This window comes from Rhinichthys klamathensis, unplaced genomic scaffold, assembly GCF_029890125.1.
Source record: "Rhinichthys klamathensis goyatoka isolate OS25496 unplaced genomic scaffold, OSU_Roscu_1.1 h1tg000636l_1, whole genome shotgun sequence".
Classification (NCBI taxonomy): domain Eukaryota; kingdom Metazoa; phylum Chordata; class Actinopteri; order Cypriniformes; family Leuciscidae; genus Rhinichthys; species Rhinichthys klamathensis.
The window spans coordinates 47,082-74,178 of record NW_026607082.1 but is presented as its reverse complement, the minus strand read 5'-3'; the positions used below and the strand labels follow the sequence as shown (position 1 = coordinate 74,178).

General features: G+C 36.8%; 3 protein-coding genes across 3 annotated transcripts in view; 2 read left to right on the top strand and 1 right to left on the bottom strand.

Annotated features, from left to right (window-relative positions):
- Positions 1-821: 821 nt before the first annotated feature.
- On the bottom strand, positions 822-12,806 carry ssrp1b (structure specific recognition protein 1b). Its single transcript, XM_056241287.1, has 18 exons — positions 12,717-12,806; positions 12,175-12,274; positions 11,898-12,083; positions 11,695-11,800; positions 10,314-10,507; positions 9,096-9,196; positions 8,852-8,981; positions 8,626-8,729; positions 8,085-8,213; positions 7,175-7,396; positions 5,373-5,445; positions 4,570-4,702; positions 4,141-4,186; positions 3,735-3,858; positions 3,445-3,612; positions 2,468-2,565; positions 2,132-2,306; positions 822-958 (listed from the first exon to the last, which is right to left on the bottom strand). Exons 2-18 carry the CDS (start codon positions 12,226-12,228, stop codon positions 893-895), a joined length of 2,109 nt encoding a protein of 702 aa, XP_056097262.1. The 5' UTR covers positions 12,229-12,274; positions 12,717-12,806; the 3' UTR covers positions 822-892.
- pold4 (DNA polymerase delta 4, accessory subunit) lies at positions 12,801-15,925 on the top strand. Its single transcript, XM_056241288.1, has 5 exons — positions 12,801-12,959; positions 13,760-13,861; positions 14,028-14,117; positions 15,688-15,799; positions 15,897-15,925. The coding sequence occupies exons 2-5, from the start codon at positions 13,762-13,764 to the stop codon at positions 15,919-15,921; spliced, it is 327 nt and encodes a 108-aa protein (XP_056097263.1). The 5' UTR covers positions 12,801-12,959; positions 13,760-13,761; the 3' UTR covers positions 15,922-15,925.
- Positions 15,926-17,270: 1,345 nt separating this feature from the next.
- Positions 17,271-27,097, top strand: part of si:dkey-28b4.8 (sarcoplasmic/endoplasmic reticulum calcium ATPase 2) — a 46,021-nt gene continuing 36,194 nt past the window's right edge. Inside the window, exons 1-6 of the mRNA XM_056241293.1 lie at positions 17,271-17,310; positions 18,728-18,847; positions 18,991-19,008; positions 19,870-19,952; positions 20,647-20,751; positions 20,903-21,041. Of these exons, the coding sequence (XP_056097268.1) occupies positions 17,286-17,310; positions 18,728-18,847; positions 18,991-19,008; positions 19,870-19,952; positions 20,647-20,751; positions 20,903-21,041 (490 nt within the window). The 5' untranslated portion in view covers positions 17,271-17,285. The remainder of the gene's footprint in view (positions 17,311-18,727; positions 18,848-18,990; positions 19,009-19,869; positions 19,953-20,646; positions 20,752-20,902; positions 21,042-27,097) is intronic.

Here is a 27,097-nt window from a genome sequence, read left to right as displayed (position 1 = left end):
TTTTAGGAATTATTAAGAGAGCGCACTTAGCGCGCATTCAGTTATGGCAAACCATGCACGCAGTAAACTGCTTGCTTTTATGTTAAATTAACAGTGGTTTGTGTTTTAATGCTTTAATAACAAATAATTTATCAGGAGGATGTATGGTGGCGACACGTAGGCTAACTTGAAAGTATTTGGAGGTACAGAAAAAAGTCTATTTGCGGGCGGGAGCTGGACAAAACATAAATGTTGCGGGCGGGAGAAAGAAAGTTGAGAACGTCAGTTATAACGACCCACGCATTAAAAAATGGTCGGGTTAAAATCGGGCTCGGGCTCATAATTACGGTTTATGTGTCGGGCCGGGCTTGATTTTTTGGGCCCGATCTAAGCTCTAATTTGTAGCCTACTTATCATTTTGATAAAGCTAATATAACACTTACAGCATGTGTTGCCTTCATTATAAGGCTTATATAAAGCTTTTAATTTTTTGTGGCTCCAGACAGATTTTTTATTTTTTTGGGGGGTCCAGTATGGCTCTTTCAACATTTTGGGTTGCCGACCCCTGCGCTAGAGGGATTGAGTTAGAGACTCCAAATTTGCTACGGTAACTGTTCAGACTGTCCTCTATCAGTGTGCCAAATTTCATAACTTTCCCGCAAGCGGTTTTATGGGCTGCCATAGACTTCCATACGGAAGAAGAAGAAGAAACGGAAGAAGAAGAAGAAGAAGAAGAACGCCAACGATTTCAAGAGGTGCCTACGCACTTTCAGTGCTTGGCCCCTAAATACACAAGTGTTTTTGAATGCATGTACTATCAGGATTTCATCAGGTCATGTACACTGAAATGATGAAAGAAGTATAAGAAAGGGTTTTTTCCTCTTCCCCTGTTTATGTCTTTCATTAGTGTCTTTCAGTCTGAGCCGGACTCCTCAGAGCTTGGCGGTGTGCTGACCGCTTCCTCTTCATCATCAGACCCCTGTATAAAAAGAAGTAGGAACAGAGAATGACAGGGAGACAATGAATACAGTGAATACATTTTCCCCCTAATACCCACTGGTATAAGATCAAATCTAAAAAAAAAAGGTAAAAAATGGTAAATGGACTGCATTTATATAGCGCTTTCACAGACCCAATGGCCACCAAAGCGCTTTACAATTTTGCCTCACGTTCACCCATTCACTCACTCATTCATACACCAACGGGCGTATGATTTATTGTCCTTTTTATTGTCCTTCAAGAAAGGACAATAAAATCTATAAAATTATAAATTCAAAAAAGTGTCAGGAATTCTGGACGCATAAATCAGAATATGGATGGGACCAAATTTAGAATTGATCATATCAGAGAAGAGAGCATCAAAGCGGTCATCAAAAACAAATGACAACAACAAAAAATCAGTGTCACAGATAAATCAAAACAAATTGTACAATTGGACACAGAGAGACACATGTGTTTCATATTAAGACTAATTATTAAAATCCAAAGTATTATCTGTTTATATTATTTAAGGTACCTGAGCTTACATGAACTAACAATAAACAGTTGCATTTTTATTAACTAAAGTTAACAAAGATGAATAAATACTATAACAGCTCATTGTTAGTTAATGTTAGGTACCTTCTACTGTACATTAACTAATGCTAACTAATGGAACCTCATTGTAAAGTTTTACTATTAAAAGTCATACTGCTCTATTTTTTTATTCTTCTAGAGGTAAATCTTGAAATAAATCATTCGTTTTGTTCCAAAAAATTGGACAGAATTTGCTTTATGCTTTATTTTTTATTCAACAGCTCATAGTAACATATGAAACGTGACTGAACATTTTTTTTATGGCTTGATACTTTGTTATTTGCTGTTTGTAGGACTTTTTTTAGTTTTTAGTTTTTGAGGTCTGTTGAAACAAAACAAAAATTATATATATATATCTATATAGACATTTGGGCAATACTTAGATGTTGTTTGACAACCCTACTTCTCAGGATGTGATGTACATAATATGATGTAGTTTTAAAAACGTACATTTCTGAACTATAAAGTTACCTACCTTCTAAACTATGTACTATGTTACGCTGTTGCTGTAACTATGTTGTTGAGTGAAACTGTTTCCATTGCATAGACAATTTTGTTAAGTGTGTGTTAGTGTTACCTTGCGCTTCCGTCCCTTCCCTCTTTCTGACTCTGATGAGCTCTCTTCACTGGATATGAACTCTCGACTCTTAAAGCTGTCGTTGCCTGTTGCTCGCTCCTTCTCTTTCTCCTTCCCACCACCTGACTTCTTTTTCTTCTTTTCTTCATTCTTCCCTCCTTTCTTTTTCCTCTCCCTTCAGGAATAAAATGTGGTAAAAGAGTGGGACATAGCCAATTATTAATGCTGACATCATAGTTTGGAACAATGGTGATTGCGAGTTAGTAAATTACAGAATTTAAATTTTTGGCTCAATTAGTAAGCCGTAGGACAAGGCTATTTGAATATTTTGAGTACTTTTTTGAGCTGCTTGAGGATCCTCCACCACTCTCCTTGTACTCTCTCATCGCTCGCTCATAGTCTTTCTTTGCTTCCTCTGCTTTTCCTTCCCACTCCTGTTGGAATGAACAAGACACAGGTATCAGTTCAAGTTTAAAGTATACCAAGACAGTTAGACGGAGAAAACAAAGGCATTAAAGGGATAGCTCACCCAAAAATGAAAATTAGCCCATGATTTACTCACCCTCAAGTCATCCTAGGTGTATATGACATTCTTCTTTCAGACGAATACAATCAGAGTTATATTAAAAAATGTCCTGGCTCTTCCAAGCTTTATAATGGCAGTGAATGGCCGTTTCTGTTTTGAAGTCCATAAAAGTGCATCTATCCATCATAACAGTGCTCCACACGGATCCGGGGGGTTAATAAAGGCCTTCTGAAGCGTTTGTGTAAGAAAAATATTAATATTTAACACGTTACAAAGTAAAATTCTAACTTCCGGCCATAACCAGTCTACTTGCGCCTAATGTGCAACTTGTTACGTCGGGAGTAGTGTAGTGCGTCATGGCGTAGCGTAAATATCAGCAGTACATTGCATTACCCGCATAAGTTGTGCTTAGACTTAAGTCGAATCCGTATGTTTGTTTGGCCGGATGCTAGTTATTTTACTTTATAAAGTTTTAAATATGAATATTTTTCTTAAACAAACACATCACATAACCCCCCGGAGCCGTGTGGAGCACTTTTATGATGGATAGATGCACTTTTATGGACTTCAAAACAGAAACAGCCATTCACTGCCATTAAAAATCTTGGAAGAGCCAGGACATTTTTTAATATACGGTAACTCCGATTGTATTTGCTAAAAGAAGAATGTCATATACACCTAGGATGACTTGAGGGTGAGTAAATCATGGGCTAATTTTAATTTTGGGGAGAACTATCCTTTTAACATTGTGAAAGGTCCAAGTGAATGTGGTAGAGACTAGAGTCACCTCTTTCTTGTCTTTGCTGATTTGTTTCCACATTTCCCCAGCTTTTTTCGAGATCTCTGTGACAGAGATGCCTGGGTTCTCTGATTTAATGCGGTCTCTGCTAGAGTTCAACCAGAGCATGTAGGCACTCATTGGCCTCTTGGGGGCGTTAATATCCTTTGCTTTTTTCTACACACAAGAACACACAAAGTAGAACTGAATGTGTAAGTACTTGTACTGCTTGTACTTACTTGTAGAAACCCTAACGATCACCAACAAATTTTATCATTCACTCTTCTCTCTTTTGTCACCTCTTTCTTGCGTGGTTTTCTTTCTTTTACAAATTTAGCTTTCTTGGCTGGTTTCTTCTTTCGGTCTTCATCACTGTCCCCGCCATCAGCGCTGCTTTCACTGGCAGAGGCCTTACTGTCGTACCTAACACACACAAATATGACTTTTTATTAGGTATCAGATTTTTTCATTTTATGAAGAAAGTGTAAGTGTGTTTGCCCCCTTAACACTAGGGTGTTATGTGTGGTTTTGAGTATCAAATGTCATTGATAGTAAGGTACTTTTATAGGTGCTTTTTTACTAATTTGTTGTTAATACTTATAGTTACGAGTTTGTTCAAGTATGAGCAATAGTAATAGTGATGTTTTCCTTAGCAAGCACCACTAATTGAAGCGGTCGCAAACAGATCAATGCAAAGCCTCTTACTCCTCTGCAATATCATCATCTTCTTCTCCAGGATTAAAAGATTCATCTGGGGGGAGAAAAAGTCAATTCAAATGTTAATTTATCTCACACAACACATATTCTGTTCAGCCAAGCCAGTTGTAATTTATGACACCCAAATACAGTTGCAGGTAGGTGTGGCTAATATAAACAAATTCTTATCTCAATGCAAGTAATTTTATTTCATGAGAACAATATATATCGCAATATAGTTATTTTTCCTGGAAATAAGGTTGTTTTGATACCAACATTTTAGATACTACTGACATTTCACAATTTTCTACACCAATTTCGATATCACAGCAAAAAAAACAATTTTAGCCTAACTAGCATAAGTCATCAAGCTTATAGAAAACAAGTAAACAGTCATTAATAAAATAAGAATGATTGGCTCAGAGAGCTGCCACTCACCACTCTCGCCCTCTGAGTCGTCACTGTCATTGGCCTCCTCACGGATCTTGCCCTCTTCTTTCATGCGCTCCAGGTACGCATCATGCTGGTCGTCGTCCGAGTCGCTGTACATGTTGTCATTACCTTTCATACCCTGATAGAATACAAATCAAAATGATATCAATGCAATATCAACATCATGTCATTGCAAGGTTAGTATTTGTAACAAAGCGGACACAGGAAACCCTTTCCAAGCATAGATTTCAAACCCATTCATGTTCCCATCCTCACCGGCCTCTCTCTCACACACACAGTACGGTACTTTCATATAAGCAATCAGTGTTAACTCATTCAAAAGCACGCCCTTGAGCAACGCTGTGTTCATAGCACACAGAATTGTTTAGAACACATGTTTTTTTTGTAAAGCGACCACAACATTAAATACAGATTTCAGATGAAATACTGTTGCAGTCTTATAATGACGTCTGAGTGATCTTAACACAGCGTTCACCTGGTCAAATCATAAACCAGTGAGCCTGGCCATCTGACATCTGCTTTAAGCCTTCAAAGATAAGAGAGAATGCTTTCGACACTCGGGTTGTGATTGTGACACGCAAACAAACACCATGCAAGCAAGTTATTGGAGCACCGACACCAAACCGCAGGACAATACCAACCTTTTTCTACATGAACACAATACAGACATACAGCACAAACACAAAGAGTAGAATAAGTGTCCGTCCACTGTGTGAGGGGTCTATATGGACATGTCTATGCAGATGAAAATGGTGCTTGATAGGACAGAAAAAGGACTGTAGGTGTACCTCTTTAAAGCCTCTGTTCTTGATGCTTAACTTCTTAGCATTGACGAAGTCAAAGAGTTTCCCATATTCTTCCCTGAAGAAGAAGGTAGAGATAGATTGAACATATAAAAACAAAGAGAGGATGAAGGCTCTTTTAGTGAGTTAAGGCCCGTTCACACCAAGAACGATAACTACAACAATAACTATATTAGCGTCCACAACAATACGACGATAACATTGTTTTTTCTAAGAGCACTGCAGTTATGTCGTCTGCTGCTTTATAGGTGGAGTAAGCAATTTCTGAGAAACTAAAAATTGTGTTTGTACATAGTCCTGGCTGTGTAAATAGGAGAAAGAAGTGGATCAGACCGATCAGACTGAGCACCACAATACTCTTGTAGCCAATCAGAAGTAGGGGGTGTATACGCTCATGACGGGGGAGGAGAGAGAGTGAGCAAGCAGGACATTTGTAGAAAGACTGTAGAGAAAGAGATGGCTGATATATTGCAAAATGGAAAAAGGCAGAGGAATATAATTGAAGAAAGGTTACGATTAGGCACCCAAGTTAATAATGGAAAAGCTTTCCAGCGCTGGAGTTACGTTAGAGAACGTGAAGGCCTGAAAACGGACACAGAGGTCGCATTTTTCCTGCTCGATATGCGAGTAACATTGGTTTTGATATGTTTCAAAGATATGCTGTTTTTGTAATATCAGCTATAGTAACGGGACAATCTGATGCGTCAGCTGTTAGTCAGTGTATGTATTGCATAGCGTGTTTGTTATTTTGGGGGTGGAGCGATGAGGGTAGGGGGTGTGTTTGTTTGGGTGTCAATTTCAAATATCAGCAGTGTTTCTCAGAAATTGCTTACTGCACCTTTAAATGCTCAAGCTCTTTAAAGTTGGGTGGATTCTGATTGGCTGTCGATGTTTTTAACATTCATCAGCTGGAAATAATCATTCCTCTGTGTCATTATCATTATATCCGTGGTGTGGACTTCCCTATTCATATAAAATTAGAGTGAAAATTACAACTTTATAGTTACACTTAGTTATTGTCATTGGTGTAAACAGGCTGGTGCAGTATTTGTCAATTGAAAAAGTATCTTTAGTATGTTAAATAGGGAAAGCTTGTTTAGTGAGATTTGTTTTTCTATATTAGCTCATTGTGATGTGTTTTAGATTTGAAGCGCAGTACGTTTTTTGTGTGTATCGTTTTTACAAAAAGAACGTACCAGAATGGTTGAAGAATGTGTTAAAGGGATAGTTCACTCAAAGAATGACATTTCTGTCATCATTTACTCACTCTCATGTCAGTCCAAACCTGTATGACTCTCTTCTGTGGAACATGGAAGAAGATCATTTGAAAATTTGAAAGTGTTTTGGACTTTCATTGCATGGACAAAAACAGAAAGCCAAACAGGTTTTGAACGACACGAGGATGAACTGTTTTCAAGAAACTGTTGCTTCTGCCACATTAATCTGATGTGTTGGTGTATTGATTCAGTCATAATATGGACCCAACTGGAAATACTGTAATGTGCCTAAAGTAGCTTTGTTCCCCTTAACATCTAATGTAGAAGGGGTCAGGTCACTAAAAGAGAGAGGCTCTTTTACTCCAGTATAAGACAAAGCAGAAAGAATCACCACAAAGAGGCAGCATAGACTTTCTATGGCAGATGGGGGTTAAGTGCTCAAGGACATAATGGCAGGAAGTGCCTTAAAGAGGATATTGGACACTGGTCTTTTCATTACTGGTATGGTCTAGTTCCCACAAAGCTATGTTCCCGACAAGTGGACAAGAATAACATTAGGCTTATGGGTACCTCTCGATGCTGCTGAAGGTGTACTGATTGCCCTGCTTGGTCTCAATCTCAAAATCGAAGGAGCGAGTGGTGGTGGTTCCACGGGCGAAGTTCACGCAGGCGATCTCTTCAAAGCGCAGGTGCACCGGGGGCTTGTGCACATAGATAAAACCTCTTTCCAAAGGATACAACAGCCCTGAAGTGGCCTTATATGAACATGTTATACACTGAGCTCCTGAGTGACTACAGAGAAGAGAGGGAGACATAATGATACTGGAAGTGATCAGACTTCATAAAATTTACTGGTATTATTTTGTACTACATACAGTAATGTTCAAAACGTTGGGGTCAGTAAGATTTAAAAAAAAAAGAAATTCATACTTTTTGCAGCAAATATGCATTAAATTGACCAAAAGTGACAGTAAAGACATTTATAAAGTTACTATTTCTATTTAAATAGTTAAAAAAATATATTTATTCATCAGCATGTTAGAATGATTTCTGAAGGATCATGTGACACTGAACATTGGCGTAATGGCTGCTAAAAATTCTTCTTTGCATCACGGGAATACATTCAAATATATTAAAATAGAAATCAGAAAATTGAAATTAAAAATTATTTTGATCAAATTACTGTTAAAAATAAGAAATAAATCAGAAAGATTTGATTCAATGGCAATGTTTCAGGCATTAAGGAAGGAGGACCTTAAAGATATAATATTAACAATGTGTAAAAGAAGCTATATATTGTTTTGTTAGATAAAACTGTCAACGTAAATTTAATTCATACATTTATTTATAAAATAATGTTCATTTTATTAATATGTTTTTAAAATATATGTTATGTTTTTAAAATATAATATTCTTTTATTTTACAGTCATTTACTGTAGTCAATTTTGGTATATTATTTATGTTTTGTATGTGTTTTACCCTTGGAAATTTCCCGGCACTGTGATCTTCCTGTTGACCAGGGCCTTCATGACTCTGCTTACCATCTCATAGAGAGAGCCAGACATGTTTTTATTAAGTTTCCCTTCAAAACGTCTCTCCACCTCTTCCCTGCAGAACAGGGAAACAGAGAGAAATAATACTGCTGGATGGCAACACATAGTGAATGAATCAGGAAATGACAGCAGAATTCAATTCAGTTGTTCAAGTGAACAATTCCTTTAACTCCATGTTGCTCCAAGGTTTAAGTCCCTGTACTAAGTGTATTGTAATTTGCCAAGGATAAAGCATCTGCTAAATTAAATAGTATCATTGACCTTGTTGAAGTGAAACAGCTGCTCAGGAAGTTATTTTTTGACATAACACTTCACAGAATATAGCTAAACATAACTGCACACACAAAATTAATTTCTCTTTCGTATCTCCTTTTAGTCTCGGCAGAAAATGTAAACAGTTTATTTCTGACACCCATCACATCCTTCACCAGTCTTACTCATTCTCTGTCTCTCTCGCTCTCACTCACTCGTTCATGTTGAGAGTGAGGCTGATGTCCTCTTCCTTGGAGAACAGAAGAATGAGAAAATGGTAGCGGGTTTGACCCTGTTTAATGGGCGGGTCCAGACTGATCTAAAAGAGAAGAGAGGTTGCAGGTCTTATATCAGACAATCAGACACACAGATTAAAGCCCTCTAATACTAGCCCTAAAGATGGATCAGAGACACTTTTACAGACTATGATGCCCCACTTACCACAAAAAACATCTGCCGCTGGTCTTTATGAGGCAACAGGAAAAGGCGGAGCACTGTGGTGTACGGGATCTTGTAGTCAAACGTCTTACCATGCAGATGGAGGAATGTCGGATAAATACGGATATCGTACCTAGAGAGAGAGAAAAAAACATCATGTTCTGCTACTTCACACTTTTTTATTTTTATTTTAAAGGGAAACCTGAAAAATTGTGAGGTAAATATCTTGGTGTGTAGGTGTATGTACCTGCCCCTAGGTGTGAGGCACTGCAACTCTCTGAAGATACACACAGCATCTCCTGTGGCCTGGATGACATCTGCTTTGGACAAAACGTTCTGAGCAAATGCCTAAAACAGCAGAGAAGAGTACTGTGACCTCAATTTGCATTTCAGTTTAAGTTGGCTTTAAGGATGTAAATGTTGTACTTTAGGGTAAGAGTTTTTAAACTGGGATCTGGGGGACCCCAGGGGAATGAAGAGAGAGAAAAACCCATGTAAAATATAAAAATAAATGCATAATAATAAAAAAAAAAGATGAAACTAAACAAATAATACAATTTTTCAAATAAATATTTAAATAATAAATACATTCTAAATTATAAATAACACATCTAACAATACATTATTTATAAAGTATAATTATTCATCTAACAATAGTATGAATTTTCTCTATATTGTAATCATTATAATCACAACTTGTAATATTTGCTTAAATGAGATCATTATTTCTGCCTAAATTATTACATAATATTAGCTAACTGGTTGATTTATATTATCTTAGAACTGTATATTTTTGACATATGGACAATACTTTGACACAGTCAAGTCTGAAAACAGATCACTCTAAATTGTAATGTTACAAATATGCATTTTTCTGTAAAGCTGCTTTGAAACGATACGCATTGTGAAAAGCGCTAAACAAATAAATGTGAATTAAATTGAATAGTACTATAGTGAGTAGATTTTTTAAAACCATTTTAAACATAAAAGAAAACTACATTTTTCCCAAATAATATTTTACACATATTTATAGTATTGATTTGTTACAGTATAATTTGGGTTTTTATACACAAAAATGTATAGCTGTCTTTTAAATTTTAGGATTGGGGTACCTTGCATGAGGATGATCATATTTGGGGGTCCGTCATGGCATCTAAAAGATTGAAACCCTTTGTTTAGGGGCATGTTATGATTGTTGCTTGGTAAACTACGCCATCTGCTGGTCAGTGTTAGGTAGGGGTGGACACACACACATACACACACACACACACACACACACACACACACACACACACACACACATACACACACACACACACACACACACACATACACACACACACACACACACACACACACACACACACACACACACACACACACACACACACACACCACACCACACACACACACACACACACACACACACACACACACACACACACACACACACACACACACTTACCTCCACAGGGTCTGAACCTTCGTCTCCTGTGCTGGGGGGGACGTAGAAGCGCACCTCCATGAGGGATACCTCTGTGTCATCATTCTGATGAAACTCCACAGTGACCTCATTCTTTCCCGTTGCACACTGGGATACACTGGAGAGTGGAATCTCAAATGCAGGACTGTCATTCACCTCAAAAGAAAGCAACGGCCCTGAAAAGCCACAGAGGGGCAAAGAGTTTAATACCTTGAAATGGCAGTGAAAAGACATTTTCAAGCTAAGCGTATTAAAAATGCAATGCTGGAACATGCAATTGGTTTAGATATTAACAGTTTTTTCATTATTTATAGCAGTCGACTGATATCGTTTTTTTTTTTATATATGATATCACAGATATTTATTTAAAGATTGCAAATAATAACACATGTAAAAAAAACTGCTGTAATGAGATTTATATTTATTTTAAATAATATTTATTAATAAATTAATTAATCAATATGAAAAAATAATAACCTGTAAAATAAAAAGATTTATACTTAGCTAGTGCATGATTCTATAATCCTATTATATATATATATATATATATATATATATTATAAAGAAATTATTAAAAAATAAAAAGGAAGTAAACACTGTAACCAACAGTGCACTCAGTCATCTGGTAAGTCTGTATGCACTGGGAATCATATTTTCTCAAATAAAGACCAGGTAGCACTAATGACAAATGTACACAGTGAATATGACAGCGGCTAAATGAATATTGCACAGCATATTTTGAAATCAAGGATTTAAAGTTGGTGTATGAGAAAGTATCATAGTATTTGCCTTTCTATTTAGCTAATAATACATTAATAACACTGTAATACTTTTTGTTTACCATTTACTTTCCTTGTTTAACAGTTCTAATAATCTATTAGACATAACTGTTAAACAAACAAAGTAAACTAATGAAAGTCCTGCTTCCGGCAATTAGTCACAAAGAAAAACTTATCTTTGTGATTAAACAATGACAAATATCTGCCTTTATGATATATACCACTAATCTATCTTTCTATTATAGACCATAGAAACTTCATTCTTAAAAATAAAGGTTCTTTATTGGCATCTATGGTTATGAAGAACATTTTACATCCATGGAACGTTTTCATTGCACAAAAGGTTCTTTATAGTTCTTTAGATTATAAAAATGTTTTTCCCACTTTTTTAAGAAAAACATGGTTCTTTTAAAAACTGTTCACTGAAAGGTTCTTTTGGGAACCTAAATTTTTTTTCAAAGGCATTGCTGCAAAATCCCCTATTTGGAACTTTTATTTTTAAGAGTGTTGAATTAAGTAAGGTCACTATACAAGATGCAACTGTACATATCTCAGAAATAGCGTTGCATCAGGAGTGCACTGACCATTAAATTTAGCAGTTCCCCAATTCCAGCCCTTCACACACATATCTTTCTCCATCAGCTCCACTTTGTAGTTGGCTTTGAAGTACTCAGAGATCTTGTCAAGGTCCTGTACATAAAGAGATGGATGAAAATTTAAGGCATTGAATGAAGGGGTGGAGCGTGGGAGGTATTTTGATTGATTGAATTTTGTATCCCTGACTCACAGTGTCTTTGAAGCCATCATATTTGTAGATGTGACCAGTGGTGGTGCACAGTTTGATGCCGTGACCCAGACAGACTCTCCTCCACTGGGCCTGAGTGAGCTCAGAGACCCCGATGCTGTCCACCTTCCCAGTTTTACTGTTTTTAAACACCACTGTCTGCTTACTGAAGCGCAGACGGCCATCATTCTACAGAGAGAGGTAAGTCAGTCGTTTTTGTTCAGTGTTTTCTAGAATAACATCTCAGATTAGACACCAAACTGCTGGAGCCTCTACTCACCCAGGTGCCCTTGACCTCCTGATAAATTTCATTGAATTCCAGAGTGTCACTCATGTCAGCCACTCCAGCTTAGACAGAGTGGACCTGTGACGTTCAAAAGCTGCGACAGCAGGGGTAAAATCATAAATACACACATCATACCGTATTCATATAGCTTCTTTGTTTTTCACTGCCTGTGGCATTATGAATTCGCCAATGAAGGAAAGCTCTTTGAATCTCTTTGAAGGAAAGCTCTTTTAACTTTTTCTTGCAGGTTGATTTGGATGTAAACAGTTAGCTTTGATCTGTAAAATAAAACTTTGCGAAATTAAATATTTTGCAGGTGCACACTATACATTGTTTTCTAACTGTAAACAAATAAATAGAGCTAGCAACGCAACCATACTCGGCCATACAATAGCGGCTAGTGTTTTTTTCTGTTTTGTTACGAACGACTTATTTTAAATTTACAGTAAATTTCAAGCAGTAATAGTTTATTTCAAACCATTTTATTGCATTTATTGCACAGAAAATGAAACGTGATATATTTGAATCAGAATTACTGTAATTCGGCGAGAGGATCAAGGCCGACTCGAGTCCTGTGTGCGTAGATGTGCGGAGCGCAGAGCTACGCGTTCATCATCATGACGCCATCACGCTCTGTGCGTGGCCCCGCCCTCCCTATTGAATGTCAGTCTGTTTTGTAAACGATCGAACCACAAAGCGAAAGTTAAAAGGATTTGACGGAGACAACTGTCAACATTCGCAAATATTTTATCATCTGACAACGTTCTAGCAGCATTCAGGTATGCCGTAAATTTAAAATATAAGGGGATGCACATGCACTTTTGCAGAAGCTTTATACTCGAGATTGCATTGTTGTTGTTGTTCCATCGATCGATTAATAAACATCACCTTTAATGGATTTTTTTAATCGAAAATTGGAATGCTACACAAAAATAGATTGTTATACTTTGTTTAAACATACATGCGTTTCTTGGTCGAATGGGCTAGAGCATCTGTCCAAAGATCTGCGTGGTGCTGCGATATTGTGTTATTAACAAAATGTATAAACCCCGTGTTGTTCACAAAACAACATTATGCCTTTAACACATAGACTACTTATCGAATTAGCTTGTTGAAATAAATAATTTAATCCTGCCAATCAATCATCTTGCTCAATAAGCACTGTGTTCCCAAAAATGAAGAATCATTGACTCACCACCTCCTGTTGGAAACACTTCATTACATTATTAAATCAAAGATGATCTAACATGAACGTGAAATGAAAAGTTGGGTTACACTTTATTATAATGTGTCACTGTTACAGTGTAATTATACATTTAAGTACTGAGTAATTTGAAGTAACTATGTATTCACTATAGGGTAGTAGGATTAGGGTTTGGTTTAGGGTGAGTTGCATGTAATTTATAATTATTACTTATAAACATGTAACATGTAACAAGGACACTTTAAAATAAAGTGTTACCAACAGTTGATTTTTCATTAACTAACGTTAATACAAATTAATACATAACAAACGTTTCTCAACGTTTAATAATGGGACCTTACTGTGTAAAATGTTACCAACTATCTTTCATTTTAGATATGACACCTAAGCGTGGCCTCATCACCGACACCTTTAAGGTTGTAAAGAAGGCAAAGAGAGGGGGCAAGAGGAACAAGTCTCCTTCCCCGCCAAAAGCAGGTAGGACAGTTTGTTTCATTGTGTGTATGTGCATATTATTATTTACATAAAAGAAGAGATCTGCAATGTCATTGTATTCCTAAATTATGCAAATTATTTAAAGGAGCATGTAAATGCACCAGTAGTCTAACAGCATTTATAACAGATTACTGATATTACTGATCAGAGCCTGAGCCCCCACAACCGAGTGAAAGAGAAAAAGATCTACAAGAACTGAAGAAGTTTGATCTGGACTGGAGTTTCGGACCATGCACAGGTATCATCAGTTTAATTAACCAATATCTGTTACATTATTATGCTGTTTATTTCTGTATTTTTCATGTAGCTTCTGAAGCCCACTAATATAGAACCCTGAAAACTGTCGGCTTTATCACTTTAAGGTCTTGAATTCTTTTGTTGCAAGCTTTGTCTGTATCTTGTTCACATTTTAAAGTGTGTTTACTTAAAAAATAAAACTAGGTAGTACTAGTCCTGAACCTATAGGCAGAGACGGCCTTTGCAATTCGGAGGCCTGTTTCAAAGAAACAGTTGGAGGCCCCCCATCATTCAAACGATTTGTTAATAACGTGTAACGAAATTCATTTAGTATTCAACATAACGAAAACATCACTGTGTTGCTCGGAGACACGCAATGGCTCTGTGGATTTTTGTTTGGAACTATTCTTGTTGGAAAAATACTGCAAAGACAGACAATGTTCTAAGGCTAAAATGAAAGTCACCTAACATTAACTTTGTATGAAATCAAGAGACTATTTTGGTGGCATTTTTGCCCTGTTCCTTTCCGTGATTGCCAGGACGGGGCTCTTTTTTGAGTGCAAGCGGACGGAGGCCACTTCTTTTGTGGGCCCGTTTCAAGTGAACATAGCAAAAACTACTGCTTGTGTAGGGCAAGATGACCCCCTGCCTTAATTTTTTCTCCTGGGCATAGATAGCACAAAATCTCATCTCAGCTCTTTTGCTAAATGGGTATACTATTTTTAATATAATGTAATATACACTTAATATAAACATTTGTGAGATAAAGTGAGGTTAATTATTATTATTATTATTTTTTCTAGAAAATAGTGATCTATGACATTATATTGTGTTGAATAATGTGTGTATTTGTTAATGAAGGATTTTTTGAACACATCAATGTTTTTGGATTTGTGGAGTAAAATATATAATTTTTATTTTAAAGTAAAAAGATAAAATGAGACCCTTGGGGTAAGATGAACCCCCCAGAATTGGCACAGAAGGCCCAGGGTGGCATGCTGTAACTAGTGTTATTATTTTTAAATGTAATACTTATTGTTATTAATGGGGTCATTTAATATTTCCACGAATTAGACATTTCAGACATCTTTGCCTTCATTTAAACCTAGGTTAATTGAGTGAAATCATTCAATCTGATTTCACAGTGTTTCTATTATGACATATCTTCAATTAAAATATGGGCAATTAAATATGTAAATATTCATATGCCTGTATATAAGTCATAGGATAATTTTGCCTTTCAGATGAATCTCTTTTACTGGGATTCTGCTTTGTCTGTCATCCGTTATTCAATAATTTGAATTTAAAACTAATTGTCAAAATAAAATGTTAAATAGAATAGTTGATTTAGTATTTTACATTAATGACACTTTAAAAATATATATATAAATATCAAATGTGTATATTTATTTTAACACATTAGCTGATGCATCATCTTACGGGGGGCATCTTACTTAGTACTTTCTTGGGTAAATAGACTGTAAGTACATTGAAAATGCATGTACTGTAAAATAAAGTGTGTGTGACCCTATGTGTATGTGCGTGTGTGTGTGTGTGTGTGTGTGTGTTAGGGATCAGTCGACTGCAGAGATGGGAGAGGGCAGCACTGCATGGGCTGAATCCCCCGCACGAGATTAAAGACATTGTTCTAAAAGAGTACACTGACCCAGAGTACACACAGAGGTATTACTCACACATTCTCTCTTCCTTTTACACATGCAGAAACCACACAAACCAAAGGCTTTATCGCTAACACTCACTTTCCCCTCCTCTGTTTCAGTCTCTGGCGTGACTATCCCCTCTGAAAAACTGATAGAGAAAAGACAGAAAGGGGTGAAAAGAAGAAAAAACTTTTATAGTGTTTGATATGTTCTACTATGTTTGCTTTGCTGTTTATCACACTACATTTTATTAAACATTTTTTCTATGCAAAAGCTATCATTGTTGAGTCTCAGGCATTTATAAAACAATCATGATTTACAGTGCACCTGCTACATATGCATACACTTATCAGGTCCTCATATCCTCAATTTTTTCAATTTAATCCATCTTATTAGCATATTATTAGTAGAGACTCAAATGATTTATCATCTGACAACATTGCAAATGTCTGGAGTAGTTTAGCATTCAGGTATGCAGTGGTGTTCAAAGATATGTAAGGGGATGCATATACTGTATAATTTTAAAGGAGCTTATACTAGAGTTGGAAGCATAATTTATCAATCGTTTATATGACCTTTACTGGGGACTTTAATGCAATTTATTTTCAATTGAAAACATGTAAGCTACACAAATGCATTGTTTATACTTTATTCTAATACATACAATCACTTGTTTGTGTAATGGCATCTTTTGTGGCTAAATACCTCCCTGTGGTGTGAGCTGCAATATTTCCTAATTAACAACTTTTTTTTTTTTTTTAAGTCCACATTGATTTAACTTCAATGGTACACATTTTAGTGAGCACTCAATAGTTTGCATAGAAATAATTGAGATTAATAACTTTAAGCATTTCTAGCAGTTAAAAGGGGTTTTACAGTAAGGCATATGTATATATAAAATATATCCTTACAGGAATTACAGCAGCTCCTCTAGAGAATGGTATTAATTAGGGGCAGATAATTATGGCAACAATTGAAATAGGTCAGATCCCTTTCTTCCCCATCAGCCTTCTGTTTGACTGGAATACCCTTATAATAGCTTCAAGTCGGCATGTATTATGAGTTTAAACAAATTTGCAGGTTCGTCATATCGACCTCGTACACTTGTGGACCGACTAGTGCGTCATGACATTACAATAAACCTCCCTTGAGTGACAGATGGTTGCGGGGGAGGGGCTGGATTATTGACCCGAACGACGTTGTTCCGTCTCTTCAGCTAGAGTTGTTTCTCATTGGTTCCCAACATAGACAGTGTTCCCAATTGCGTCACTTAACATTTACGTAGTCTGATTGGCTAATGTAATATTAAATTATGTGGCGTATCTACTTGTATACTGTCGCACGCAACGGTCACTGGTTAAACAGAAGGCACAATGCGGGTGGAAACCCCGCCCTCCTGCAGCAAGAACGAGAAGGCGGGGTTATCAGAAGAGGAACAAAGATGATTTGTCCAGTCCAGCCGTCAGGATGATGTTTTGGTCGCTCATTGGCTGCAGCGCTGCCCATCGATGTCTAGGACTGGAAGCTCCTACGGTAATAATGTCGCTCAGTGACCTAGTATTAAATAAAGCGACGGTTATAGCTAGGCGGTAGCGCGGATTATAGCATCGGCTTTGCCATTTTAAATACTACCGGCACATTAAGCAAGGACCGACAGCGTCGTAAAATCCACCTAAGAAGTCAATTATTCATCTTGGAGTGGATTTTTTTTGTATAATTTTCCGGATCATGCTGAAATCAGAAGGAAAACGCATAGCAGAAAATCATCATTTGCCTTGAGCAGCGCTGCAGTGCCATCACTCTGCCTCTGTCGTACTGGATTTCAACAGCAGATCGATCTACAATACCTCACCGCATTGGGTTATTATAACGGGGATATTCTCTCTTGTCGCGGTTAAGTATACGTTAACGGTTTAGTATAACGGAAGTTGTTGGTTTTGCAGAGGACTGAATTAAAGTTAACCTGGTGAGTAAGGTGTTGTGTCTGATAATACAATAGATTGAGGGAATATCGATCACTGTACTGCATGATCAGTCATTTAGAGGGAATCTGATGTGTGCGCGGATTTTGTTCAGTCAGCTAAGAGCCAAACTTGACAGCAAGATAAACGATTCACAGCTTTTAATGAGTCGCTGTTATTTACGTTACATTTGCATCGTCATTTGCTAGGGCATCAAGTGAACTACGCAGCTGAAACATTTAGTCTCTGGTGTTTCATAAATAATAATGTGTGAATTGTTTTCTGAAACATTTTCTCATAGTGTTCTTGAATGTATTTATTTTGAATTGTTTTCTTCAAAAGTCACCATAATAGCCGAACTTGCAGGTAAGGTAACAGGTGCGCACTAGTTTCAATACAGCTAACGTACATGAAAATTGTTATTTTAAGGTGTGCCTGTTACAGTGTAATAATACAATTAAGTACTGAGTAATATTAATTAACAACATGCACTTACCATAGGGTTTGATTTAGGGTAAGTTACTTAATTATACATAATTTACTGTTATTACTATAGTAAGTACATGTAACGCATGTTACCCCTGGTTCTTTTTTTTTCAGACAACGATAAACAACACGTTCAAACAGATTTTAGCTTACATTACGTTTACGTTAGGATACTGTTTTTTTTTTGTGAATATTAAAAGCTCCCTCTAGTTCTTGAAAATGAAAGGGATTGTCATTATTTAACCATCATGTTGGTCCAGACTTGTAGAAGATGTTAGATAGTAAGACTCAGTCACCATTCACTTCCATTGCGTATTTTGTCCATACAGTGAATGTGAAAGGTGACTGAGACATCTATCTCACACTTGTGTTTTTCACACAAGAAAGTAAGTCATACTTGATATGGTAACAACATACATGAGGTTGAGTAAATTATGACAAAAATTTAATTTGATGGTGCTGGCCCTTTAAAAGCATCTTAAAGATAAATTCTTCTCTTGCAGGGATGGACAATGCCCATACAAAGACGGTTGAGGAGGTACTGGGATACTTCGGTGTCAATGAGACAACAGGACTGAGCTCTGAGCAATTAAGGAAAAGCAGGGAAAGATGGGGCACCAATGGTATACAAATACAAGTGTTTGTGCAATATGAACAAGACGTAATTTCATGATGACATTTAACCTCATACTTCTACCCATTTAACCTTATATCTGTTTTTTCTTCTGCCCATTTTTGTTTTATTTTCCTGTAACCTGTGCCACAGAGTTACCTGCAGAAGAAGGTGAGCTCTTCCCTTGGGTTTGCGTAATTATTAGCAGATCTTTCATCATATTCTTTGTTGCATGGGGGATGCTGGTTGTGTAGTTAATTAGAGTTATTATTGGATTCCCTTGAGGAGGTTGGATGAGGTTTGCACTCTCTTTGTAGCTGAATAGATCTTGATTGAATGTTTCTTAGAGATGTTGTTTTTGTAAAGGTTTTCAATTGTTTACATGTTACACATTTTCTGAGAGTTATTTGTCACTTAAAGGACAAGTTCGGTATTTTACACTTAAAGGTGAACTAAGTAACTTTTTTACCTTAACCGAACAGCTTTGGAGTCATTGTAATGTTTATATTACTGATTTCGTGTTGAATGGTGGTCGTCTCGCACCCCCCTGGTGCCTGTGAGCCGCAAAACCACCCTTGCAACTTTGGGCCGGCGAGCCTGAGAGCCTGAGATATCAGGTCTCGCGAGGTAACGAATTGCTTTACGGCAAAAAAACAGATCTGATCAAATTCTGATAAAATGAGCATCAAACAGAAATAACCCGGCGCCGTATACATGTGGTGTTGGGCGCGCGCAGCTCTTAAAGGGGCCATACCTTATTTCCACTCGTTACAGCGTCCATCCTACTGAACAGGTACCGGTGTACAGGGGGAGGGGATCCGGCCGTGAGTGCGAGCTACCACAGAAACCGAAAATTCTCGGGCCAGCAGCATGTGTCCAAATTTCAATCTTAACCGTTCTATTTCATCAGAAACGATCTTAAAACAGGGCTTTAAGTGTAAAATACCGAACTTGTCCTTTAATGGAAAGGGATCTTGAACCTTTGTGATTGCCGTAAGTCTGTATAATCTTTGTTTGTGCATGTGTTTACAGGCAAGTCACTATGGGAACTTGTTCTGGAGCAGTTTGAAGATCTGCTAGTTCGGATTCTCCTTCTTGCGGCCTGTATTTCCTTTGTAAGTATAAATCAAAGGCCGCGTTTACTCTTATACTGTAATCAAGAGTAGTGCTGGCACAGGACAATAGCACAAGCTTTTCACAAAATAAACAAGTGACAATGCTATAAAACTCTAGCTACAGCGAATAATCAAAGAATCCCAAACTCCATTTATCCACAAATACTACTTGCCAAATGTAGTTATTCTGAAAAGCATTCAAGAACATGTACAATATATGTATATACTTACTGTACATATTCATACCAATATGTATACATTGTCAATAGCAGCAGCAAAAGTGTACCTACAGTAACAATTCTCTTTTTTCATAATGTAAGTACGTAGTAGTTAAAGACACTTAATATATTATTTAAAGTGTGACCCATATTTGTGCTTAACCTGCATACAAACGTTGTCATGCATAAATCATCATTAATAAGTGTGTTTGCACTAAATTTAAGCAAAAACTTAGAACCAACTCAAATCTTCATTTAGAATAATTTGAATCTTTATGTTAAAATGTATGTCTATGCATCTTTTGTGAATCTGGTGGAAATTTTGCATGGTAACCTTTTCTACCCACTAAAGAAAGTACTCTTGTACACAGTTACTAACGAATGAGAAATAAAAAAACATGTACATTATATTGTTACCAAAGCTTTGACAAACGTTTGCACTGACCATATTTTGCATCACATTCTCTCTCTTACAGACTCTGGCCTGGTTTGAGGAAGGTGAAGGAACCATCACAGCCTTCGTAGAGCCATTTGTCATCCTCCTCATTCTTATTGCCAATGCCATTGTAGGAGTGTGGCAGGTATTGCCTGTGAAATATGTTTTAAAAAACATTAATACAATGTAACTTAAATTATTTTAAGCCTGTGGATAAAGCAGTCATTTCTTTCTGTTGTACTAGAAATCACGTCTCACTGTGTGTGTGTGTGTGTGTATGTTTCTGTGCGTTGTAGGAGCGTAATGCAGAAAATGCCATCGAAGCCCTTAAACAGTATGAGCCGGAGATGGGGAAGGTGTACAGACAGGACAGGAAGAGTGTACAAAGGGTCAAAGCCAGGGACATTGTGCCTGGAGACATTGTGGAGGTGGCTGGTAAGAATGACAATTAGATTTCTACATCTCTTTTTTGTGCCACAATAAAATGCATTTAATGATAGGTTTGTGTAGTTTGTACATCTGTACACTGATGTATTTAATTCATGTCCTAGTTGCATTTTATAATATGTGTGCAACTAATTAGTTTCTCACAAGGCTGGAGTTGTCAAAAATAAAATGGTGGCAGTGTTTCCGGAAAAAAAAATAGAGGTCCACTCTCAAAGGATATGTCTGGAGATAATTATAGGACGTTGCTGAATAGAGATGGCTGTTTTGATTGTATAAGCCAATCAAAACTGCCTAGAATAGTCTGCTGCAGACAGATGCAGACATGTAGTAAGGATGTTTCTCAAGAAAATAGCAGACTGTTCCCACAGTTAAGCAAAGGATTGTCAAATACATTTTTGGCAAAGTTTGATTCTCTCCAAAAACCATGCAGAGTGAATATCTGAAGTAATGACTCCCGTGAGATTGCTGCCCAAGACTATGGGTTTCCCCCAACTTTATGAAAAATTACTCATCAGATTGTAGAACTTTTTTCATTAATCATTATCAGGGGTTCAAATTGTTATAGCATGTTATAGGTCCCTTGTGCATTAATAAAACAGTTTCTAATCGAAAGCACTGCCACCAATTCCAGGTTTATAAAGTTTGTGTTGATCAAATACTGTTTACATTTTTAAAACTGAGCTTGGGCTTTAGGCCAGTTGTGCTGTGAGAGCTGTCCTACCATTATTGTTGGTGAGCTGTGACTTGCTGTCACTGTTCCTTTTCCGTCAGTGGCGTTTTCACAGATTTATTTGCGAATGTTATCTTTGCGGACTATTTAAATTGTGTTGCCTTCTGTTTAACTGATGCACCTGCAATCGGGATGTCTTTGGAACTCGGTTGCTTTGAAAACTCACATGATCAAAGTCCTACTTGTCTGACCCCATTTATAGCTGATGCTCGTTGCTAATTGGCAATCAACCTAATTTGGCTCTCCTTTGCAGCTAGATTTGTAATTATGATTTGGTTACTTCAAAGTAAATCTATTATTCATTTAAATAAATGTACATGCACAGGGACGGCCAAAAGTCTGAGATCCCATTGAAAATCTGGGATTTACAAACATCCATCCATCCATTCTCCAAAGCGCTTATCCAATGTAGGGTCGCAGGGATTTTAAACAGTTTTAAAGAAATAAAATTATGTCAATAATCAAATAAGCAAATTTGTGACATTGACTATGTGAACTTTCAGTTCAGTCTTTCACTCAAATGATTATGCTGATAAATATTGTATATGCTGATATTTGAAGTTGAACTGTAAAAAAATACTAAATTAGAAAAATAGGAGCATTTTCTTTTCTTTATTTTCTTTCTATTTTTATTTGAAGCCATTTCTTGTTTTTTTTGGGATCTTTAGTATCAGATTTGACAGAAAGGGTTAAGACCCAGTCTCAGATTTTTCTTGGCCTGCCACTCAAAGTTCTATTCTAAGAATCCCAAAGCTAATGAATAAAATTAAGGTTGAGGTCCTTTTGTGTGCCGATCTGTATCTTGACTGACATTGGTTTCTAAAGATACAGTTGTGGTCAGAATTAATGACACCCTTGGTAAATATGATCAAAAATAGCTGTAAAAAATAAATCTGCATTGTTTATGCTTTTGATCTTTCATTCAAAAAATGTGCAAAATTCTAACCTTTCATTAAAGCTCCAGTCCGTAACTTTTTTAAGTTAAAAATAATCCAAAATAATTATATAAAAAAAAACCTTATTCTGCCAGTGGTCAAAACTATCTGCTTGACATAGCTAGATTCAAAACGGTTAGCTTGTAAAAATAATTTTAATTCCAGTGGTACTGGTGGGTTTCCGCGGGAAATTCGAGCATGTCTTTGCGTCATTACGTCACACCCGTACACATAAAGAAGGAGTTTCGGCTATAGCCGCCGCCGGCTATACTGCACGTGACGAGATGTTTAGATGTATAGGCTTTTCTCGCAGCACTTTACATAATTAAACTTATGGCATCCAGAAAGATCCAAACAACAATCATCAGTGTCAACTGGAGATTCAGCAGTTATAAAACCCAAAAGACTTCGTACTTCCGATTTAAGGTGGCTAGAGAAAGAGAAAGAAACCGTCTCATGCGAACACAAGGATTTAAACATCGGCGGGGCTTTTGAAAAGTGCGTGAACTCCGTGTTTTGAAGGGGTTCAAAACGGAAGAAGAGACGGCTTTTTTCTGCTGAACAAGTAAGACATTTCAATAGTTCAATCGTGTAACAGTACGTTTTCTTAATTCACACAGTTATGGAGTTTCCTTTGTTGTGCCTTTCTCGTTTTGCTATTATGGAGAATATGAATTCTGAACTACACAGGTAGCTGCTAACCATAAAACACATTAAATTTAACATTAGTCACGCAATGCTGATGTTGTTAACATGAACAATTTGAGAACAAAGTAGGCTATAATTTGCACGGTTGCTGTAAATCGCGTTGATTAAATCTAACGAAGCTTATCATGTCGAATGCTTTTTCCCCCTTAGTTGGTCAGAACAAAAATGGATTTTACTTACTTGTTCAGAAGACATTTTCTTATGAAAATTCTTATGTTGGTCAAACTTTCAAAAAGTGAATCTGTGATTCTGTATGACATTATATCCACACAGCGCGGTGACTGACAGCAGCACTCGCCTCAAAGCACTGTGTTCATCCGCGCTGTTTCATGCCGATTTACAACCCACGTAAAGATAATAATTCCGCGAATCACTGCAGTTACAGATTTCGAACAGACAGATGGCGACAAAGAGGAAAAGTTACGGACTGGAGCTTTAAAGTAAATGAATTAAAAGTGGGGGGGGGGGGGATCACATTATGAAATAAATGTTTTTCTCCAAAACACGTTGGACACAATTATTGGCACCCCTAGAATTTTTTAAGAGTAAAATATCTTTGAAGTATATTCCCATTAATATTTACTCTTTTTTTAGCACACCGGGGTGACTAGGAACATGAAATTGTCTAGCTATGACTTCTTGTTTCGCAGGAGTTTAAATATGAGGAAACACAAAGGCCAAATTCTCTTAATCATCCATCACAATGAGTAAAACCAAAGAATATAGTTCTGATGTGCATCAAAAGATTGTTGAGCATCACAAAATAGAAAGTGGCTGTAAGAAAATAGCTAAAGAGTTGAAAATCCCCATTTTGACCATCAGGGCAATAATTAAGAAGTTCCAATCAACTAAAGATGTTATGAATCTGCCAGGAAGAGGACGTGTGTCTATAATGTCTTAATGCACAGTGAGGAGGAAAGTTTGAGTGGCCAAAGACTCTTCAAGGATCCCAGATGGAGAATTGCAGAGATTAGTTGAGTCTTGGGGGCCAGAAAGCCTAAATAAATATATCAAACAACCCCTATATCACTGCATGTTGTTTGGGAGGGTTTCAAGAAAAATCCTCCTCGCTCCTCCTTATAAATAACGCCGTTACTAACGGCATTACTTTTTCCAGTAACGAGTAATCTAATTGATTACTCTTCTCATCTTAATAACGCCGTTCCCGTTACTGCCAAAAAATGCGGCGCGTTACTATAACTGATGAAGCTGGGTTTTTTTTTTTCATCAGACCAACTAGATCTCTGAGCGAGAGCCAAATACTTTTTTTACTGTTCTTCCTTGGTTAGTGGGTAGAGCACGAGACAAGCGCATAAATGCTGACGACTGAGGTAGAGTAAAATGTCATTGTAAGCCAATCAGAGGTAGAGTTGGGCGGGTGTTCGAAAGCACGCATAGTAGGCATTCGGCACTTTTGACTCAGCTCACTGAAAAGAGCCGGCTCTTTTGGCTCACAAAAGGCTCTTTAAATGACTTTGACTATAATATTTACATTTTTATTACATAATTATTTAATTTCTATAGGCTAAATTTGTAAAAATAGAGTCGGCTCTTCAGATATGCGAGCCAGCTCCCGACGTTCACCTAAAAGAGCCGGCTCTTAGAGTCGCCTCATTCGCGAATCGCGAACGACCCATCAAAAGCTCATTCGCGAACGAGTCGATCCATCATCACTAACGGCTAACGCTCATGAATTGCGAACGACCCATCATAACGCATAGTCGGACAGGACAGGACACACAATGAACAACACAAGCCAGTCAGTCAACGAGAGACAGGTATGGCGACGAGCTTAACAAGCTTAATTTAATTTTGCCCAGTTGTGGCCTGTTGAGGGGCAATAAATATCAAAAGTTCCAAAACATCTATTGTGTTATTTGAATTGATCCACTATATAAACATAATATCTACATGGCATTTGATTGGAGGATAGTCCCACAGCAACATTTTTTTTTTTAGATGTGTGTACAATGTTTCATGTTTCTGTTAATAATGTATTGTATTAAGTGTCCATTTCATTATAATATTCAGATATATCATAAATAATTGAACATGCACATGTATTGTAAGTTCCGTTAAAGAGGGGTAGAGGTGGGGTCACATTTGAGCATTTAAAATGTAATTTTACTTGAAAGTAACGCAATAGTTACTTTCTTAAGTAACTAGTTACTTTTAAAATTTGTAACTGAGTAACTAATTTAGTTACTTTTTGGAAGTAGTAACTAGTAACTGTAACTAATTACTTTTTAAAAGTAACTTGCCCAACACTGCCCATAGCTACGGTTAAATATACTGCTGGATCTTATATGTTGTGGGCCTATTTTTTTGCTGGAGGTCCTGGACATCTTGTTCAGATACATGGTATTATGGATTCTAGCAAATACAAACAGATAAAAAATCCAAACCTGACTGGTCTCTGATCTCTTGTCAGTTGTTCTCCAAACTCATCAGGCATTATAGGAGAAAACTCAGAGCTGTTATCTTGGCAAAAGGAGGTTGCAAAAAGTATTTAATGAGAGGGTGCCAATAATTGTGGCCAATGTGTTTTGGAGAAAAGCATTTATTTCATAATTTGATTTACCCGCCACTTTCAATTCTTTTACTTCAATGAAAGGTTAGATTTTTGCGAATTTTTTGAATGAAAGATCAAAAGGATAACCAATGCAGATTTATTTTTTACTGACATTTTTGATCATATTTACCAGGGGTGTCATTAATTCTGACCACAACTGTAGATTGTAAAATTTGAGGCTAATCATCAGCAGTATTGTAGTTCAAACCTTAGAGCCCCACTGTAGCAAAATGATATATTAAATAATACATTTATTTCTGAATTCCCAGCATTTAGGCCTAGTGATTGACAAATGGCAACATCACAAGAATATCAACTTTCCTAAATAGTAGACAATTTTTTTTTGAATGTTGCAAAAAGGCTACCTTTTATACATGAAGAGTTCAGATGCAAAACCCTCTAAATCCGTCAGACTTATTTTCTTTAAATGAGCATTTTTTATCAGGCTCCTATGTTCACGTCCAGTAGTTTCATTTTAAAGGTACTGATAAGGTTATTAGTCATTGAATAAAATAACTTTTTTTCAAAAATGTCACTTGAGTCAATTCAGTGATTTTTAACAAATTCGATTTTCTTTTGCGTCAAAAACAGCTAAATCCACTTGTGCTTTTTTCGCAAAAACCTAAATCCACCTCTTTGGGACAAGACAGAGTAAATAGCTGAAAAATCAATAAAAATGTAACTAGAAACACTGAAAAAGATTAGAGCACATTCATTTCAAAACTAAACAGTAGACACACCTCTTTAGGGGGGCTGAATGAGATCTGCGATTATTTGCAAATCCCACCCCATTTCTCTGCAGTCACCTTTCTGCCCTGTCTGAATAAAGACAAAAGCCCCCCCGATTCACACAGTACAACCACATTGGCAAAAAGAATTGGCGATTAAAATAGTTTAATAGTTTTAGTTTGTATAATCAAGTAGAACAGAGCAACATTCTTAAACATCAATATCTGTGCATTTTGTATAAGAAGCTTATAAGACTTAAATAATGTAAAGTAATATTATAATGTATATCTCAAGTATAATAAATCAAATTCCTTCAAAGTTACAGCACTGCACCAAGAACTGTTATGAGTGCATGCTACACTTGCGACCA

Excerpts from the sequence above, each read along its gene's own strand:
- ssrp1b (XM_056241287.1), bottom strand. The coding sequence starts at position 12,228 with ATGAGTGACACTCTGGAATTCAATGAAATTTATCAGGAGGTCAAGGGC. Across the intron at positions 11,801-11,897 it reads ATGATGGCTTCAAAGACACT|GACCTTGACAAGATCTCTGA; the intron begins GTGAGTCAGGGA and ends CTTTATGTACAG. Across the intron at positions 4,703-5,372 it reads AGAACAGAGGCTTTAAAGAG|GGTATGAAAGGTAATGACAA; the intron begins GTACACCTACAG and ends GTATTCTATCAG.
- pold4 (XM_056241288.1), top strand. The coding sequence starts at position 13,762 with ATGACACCTAAGCGTGGCCTCATCACCGACACCTTTAAGGTTGTAAAG. Across the intron at positions 13,862-14,027 it reads TCCTTCCCCGCCAAAAGCAG|AGCCTGAGCCCCCACAACCG; the intron begins GTAGGACAGTTT and ends ATTACTGATCAG. Across the intron at positions 14,118-15,687 it reads GAGTTTCGGACCATGCACAG|GGATCAGTCGACTGCAGAGA; the intron begins GTATCATCAGTT and ends TGTGTGTGTTAG.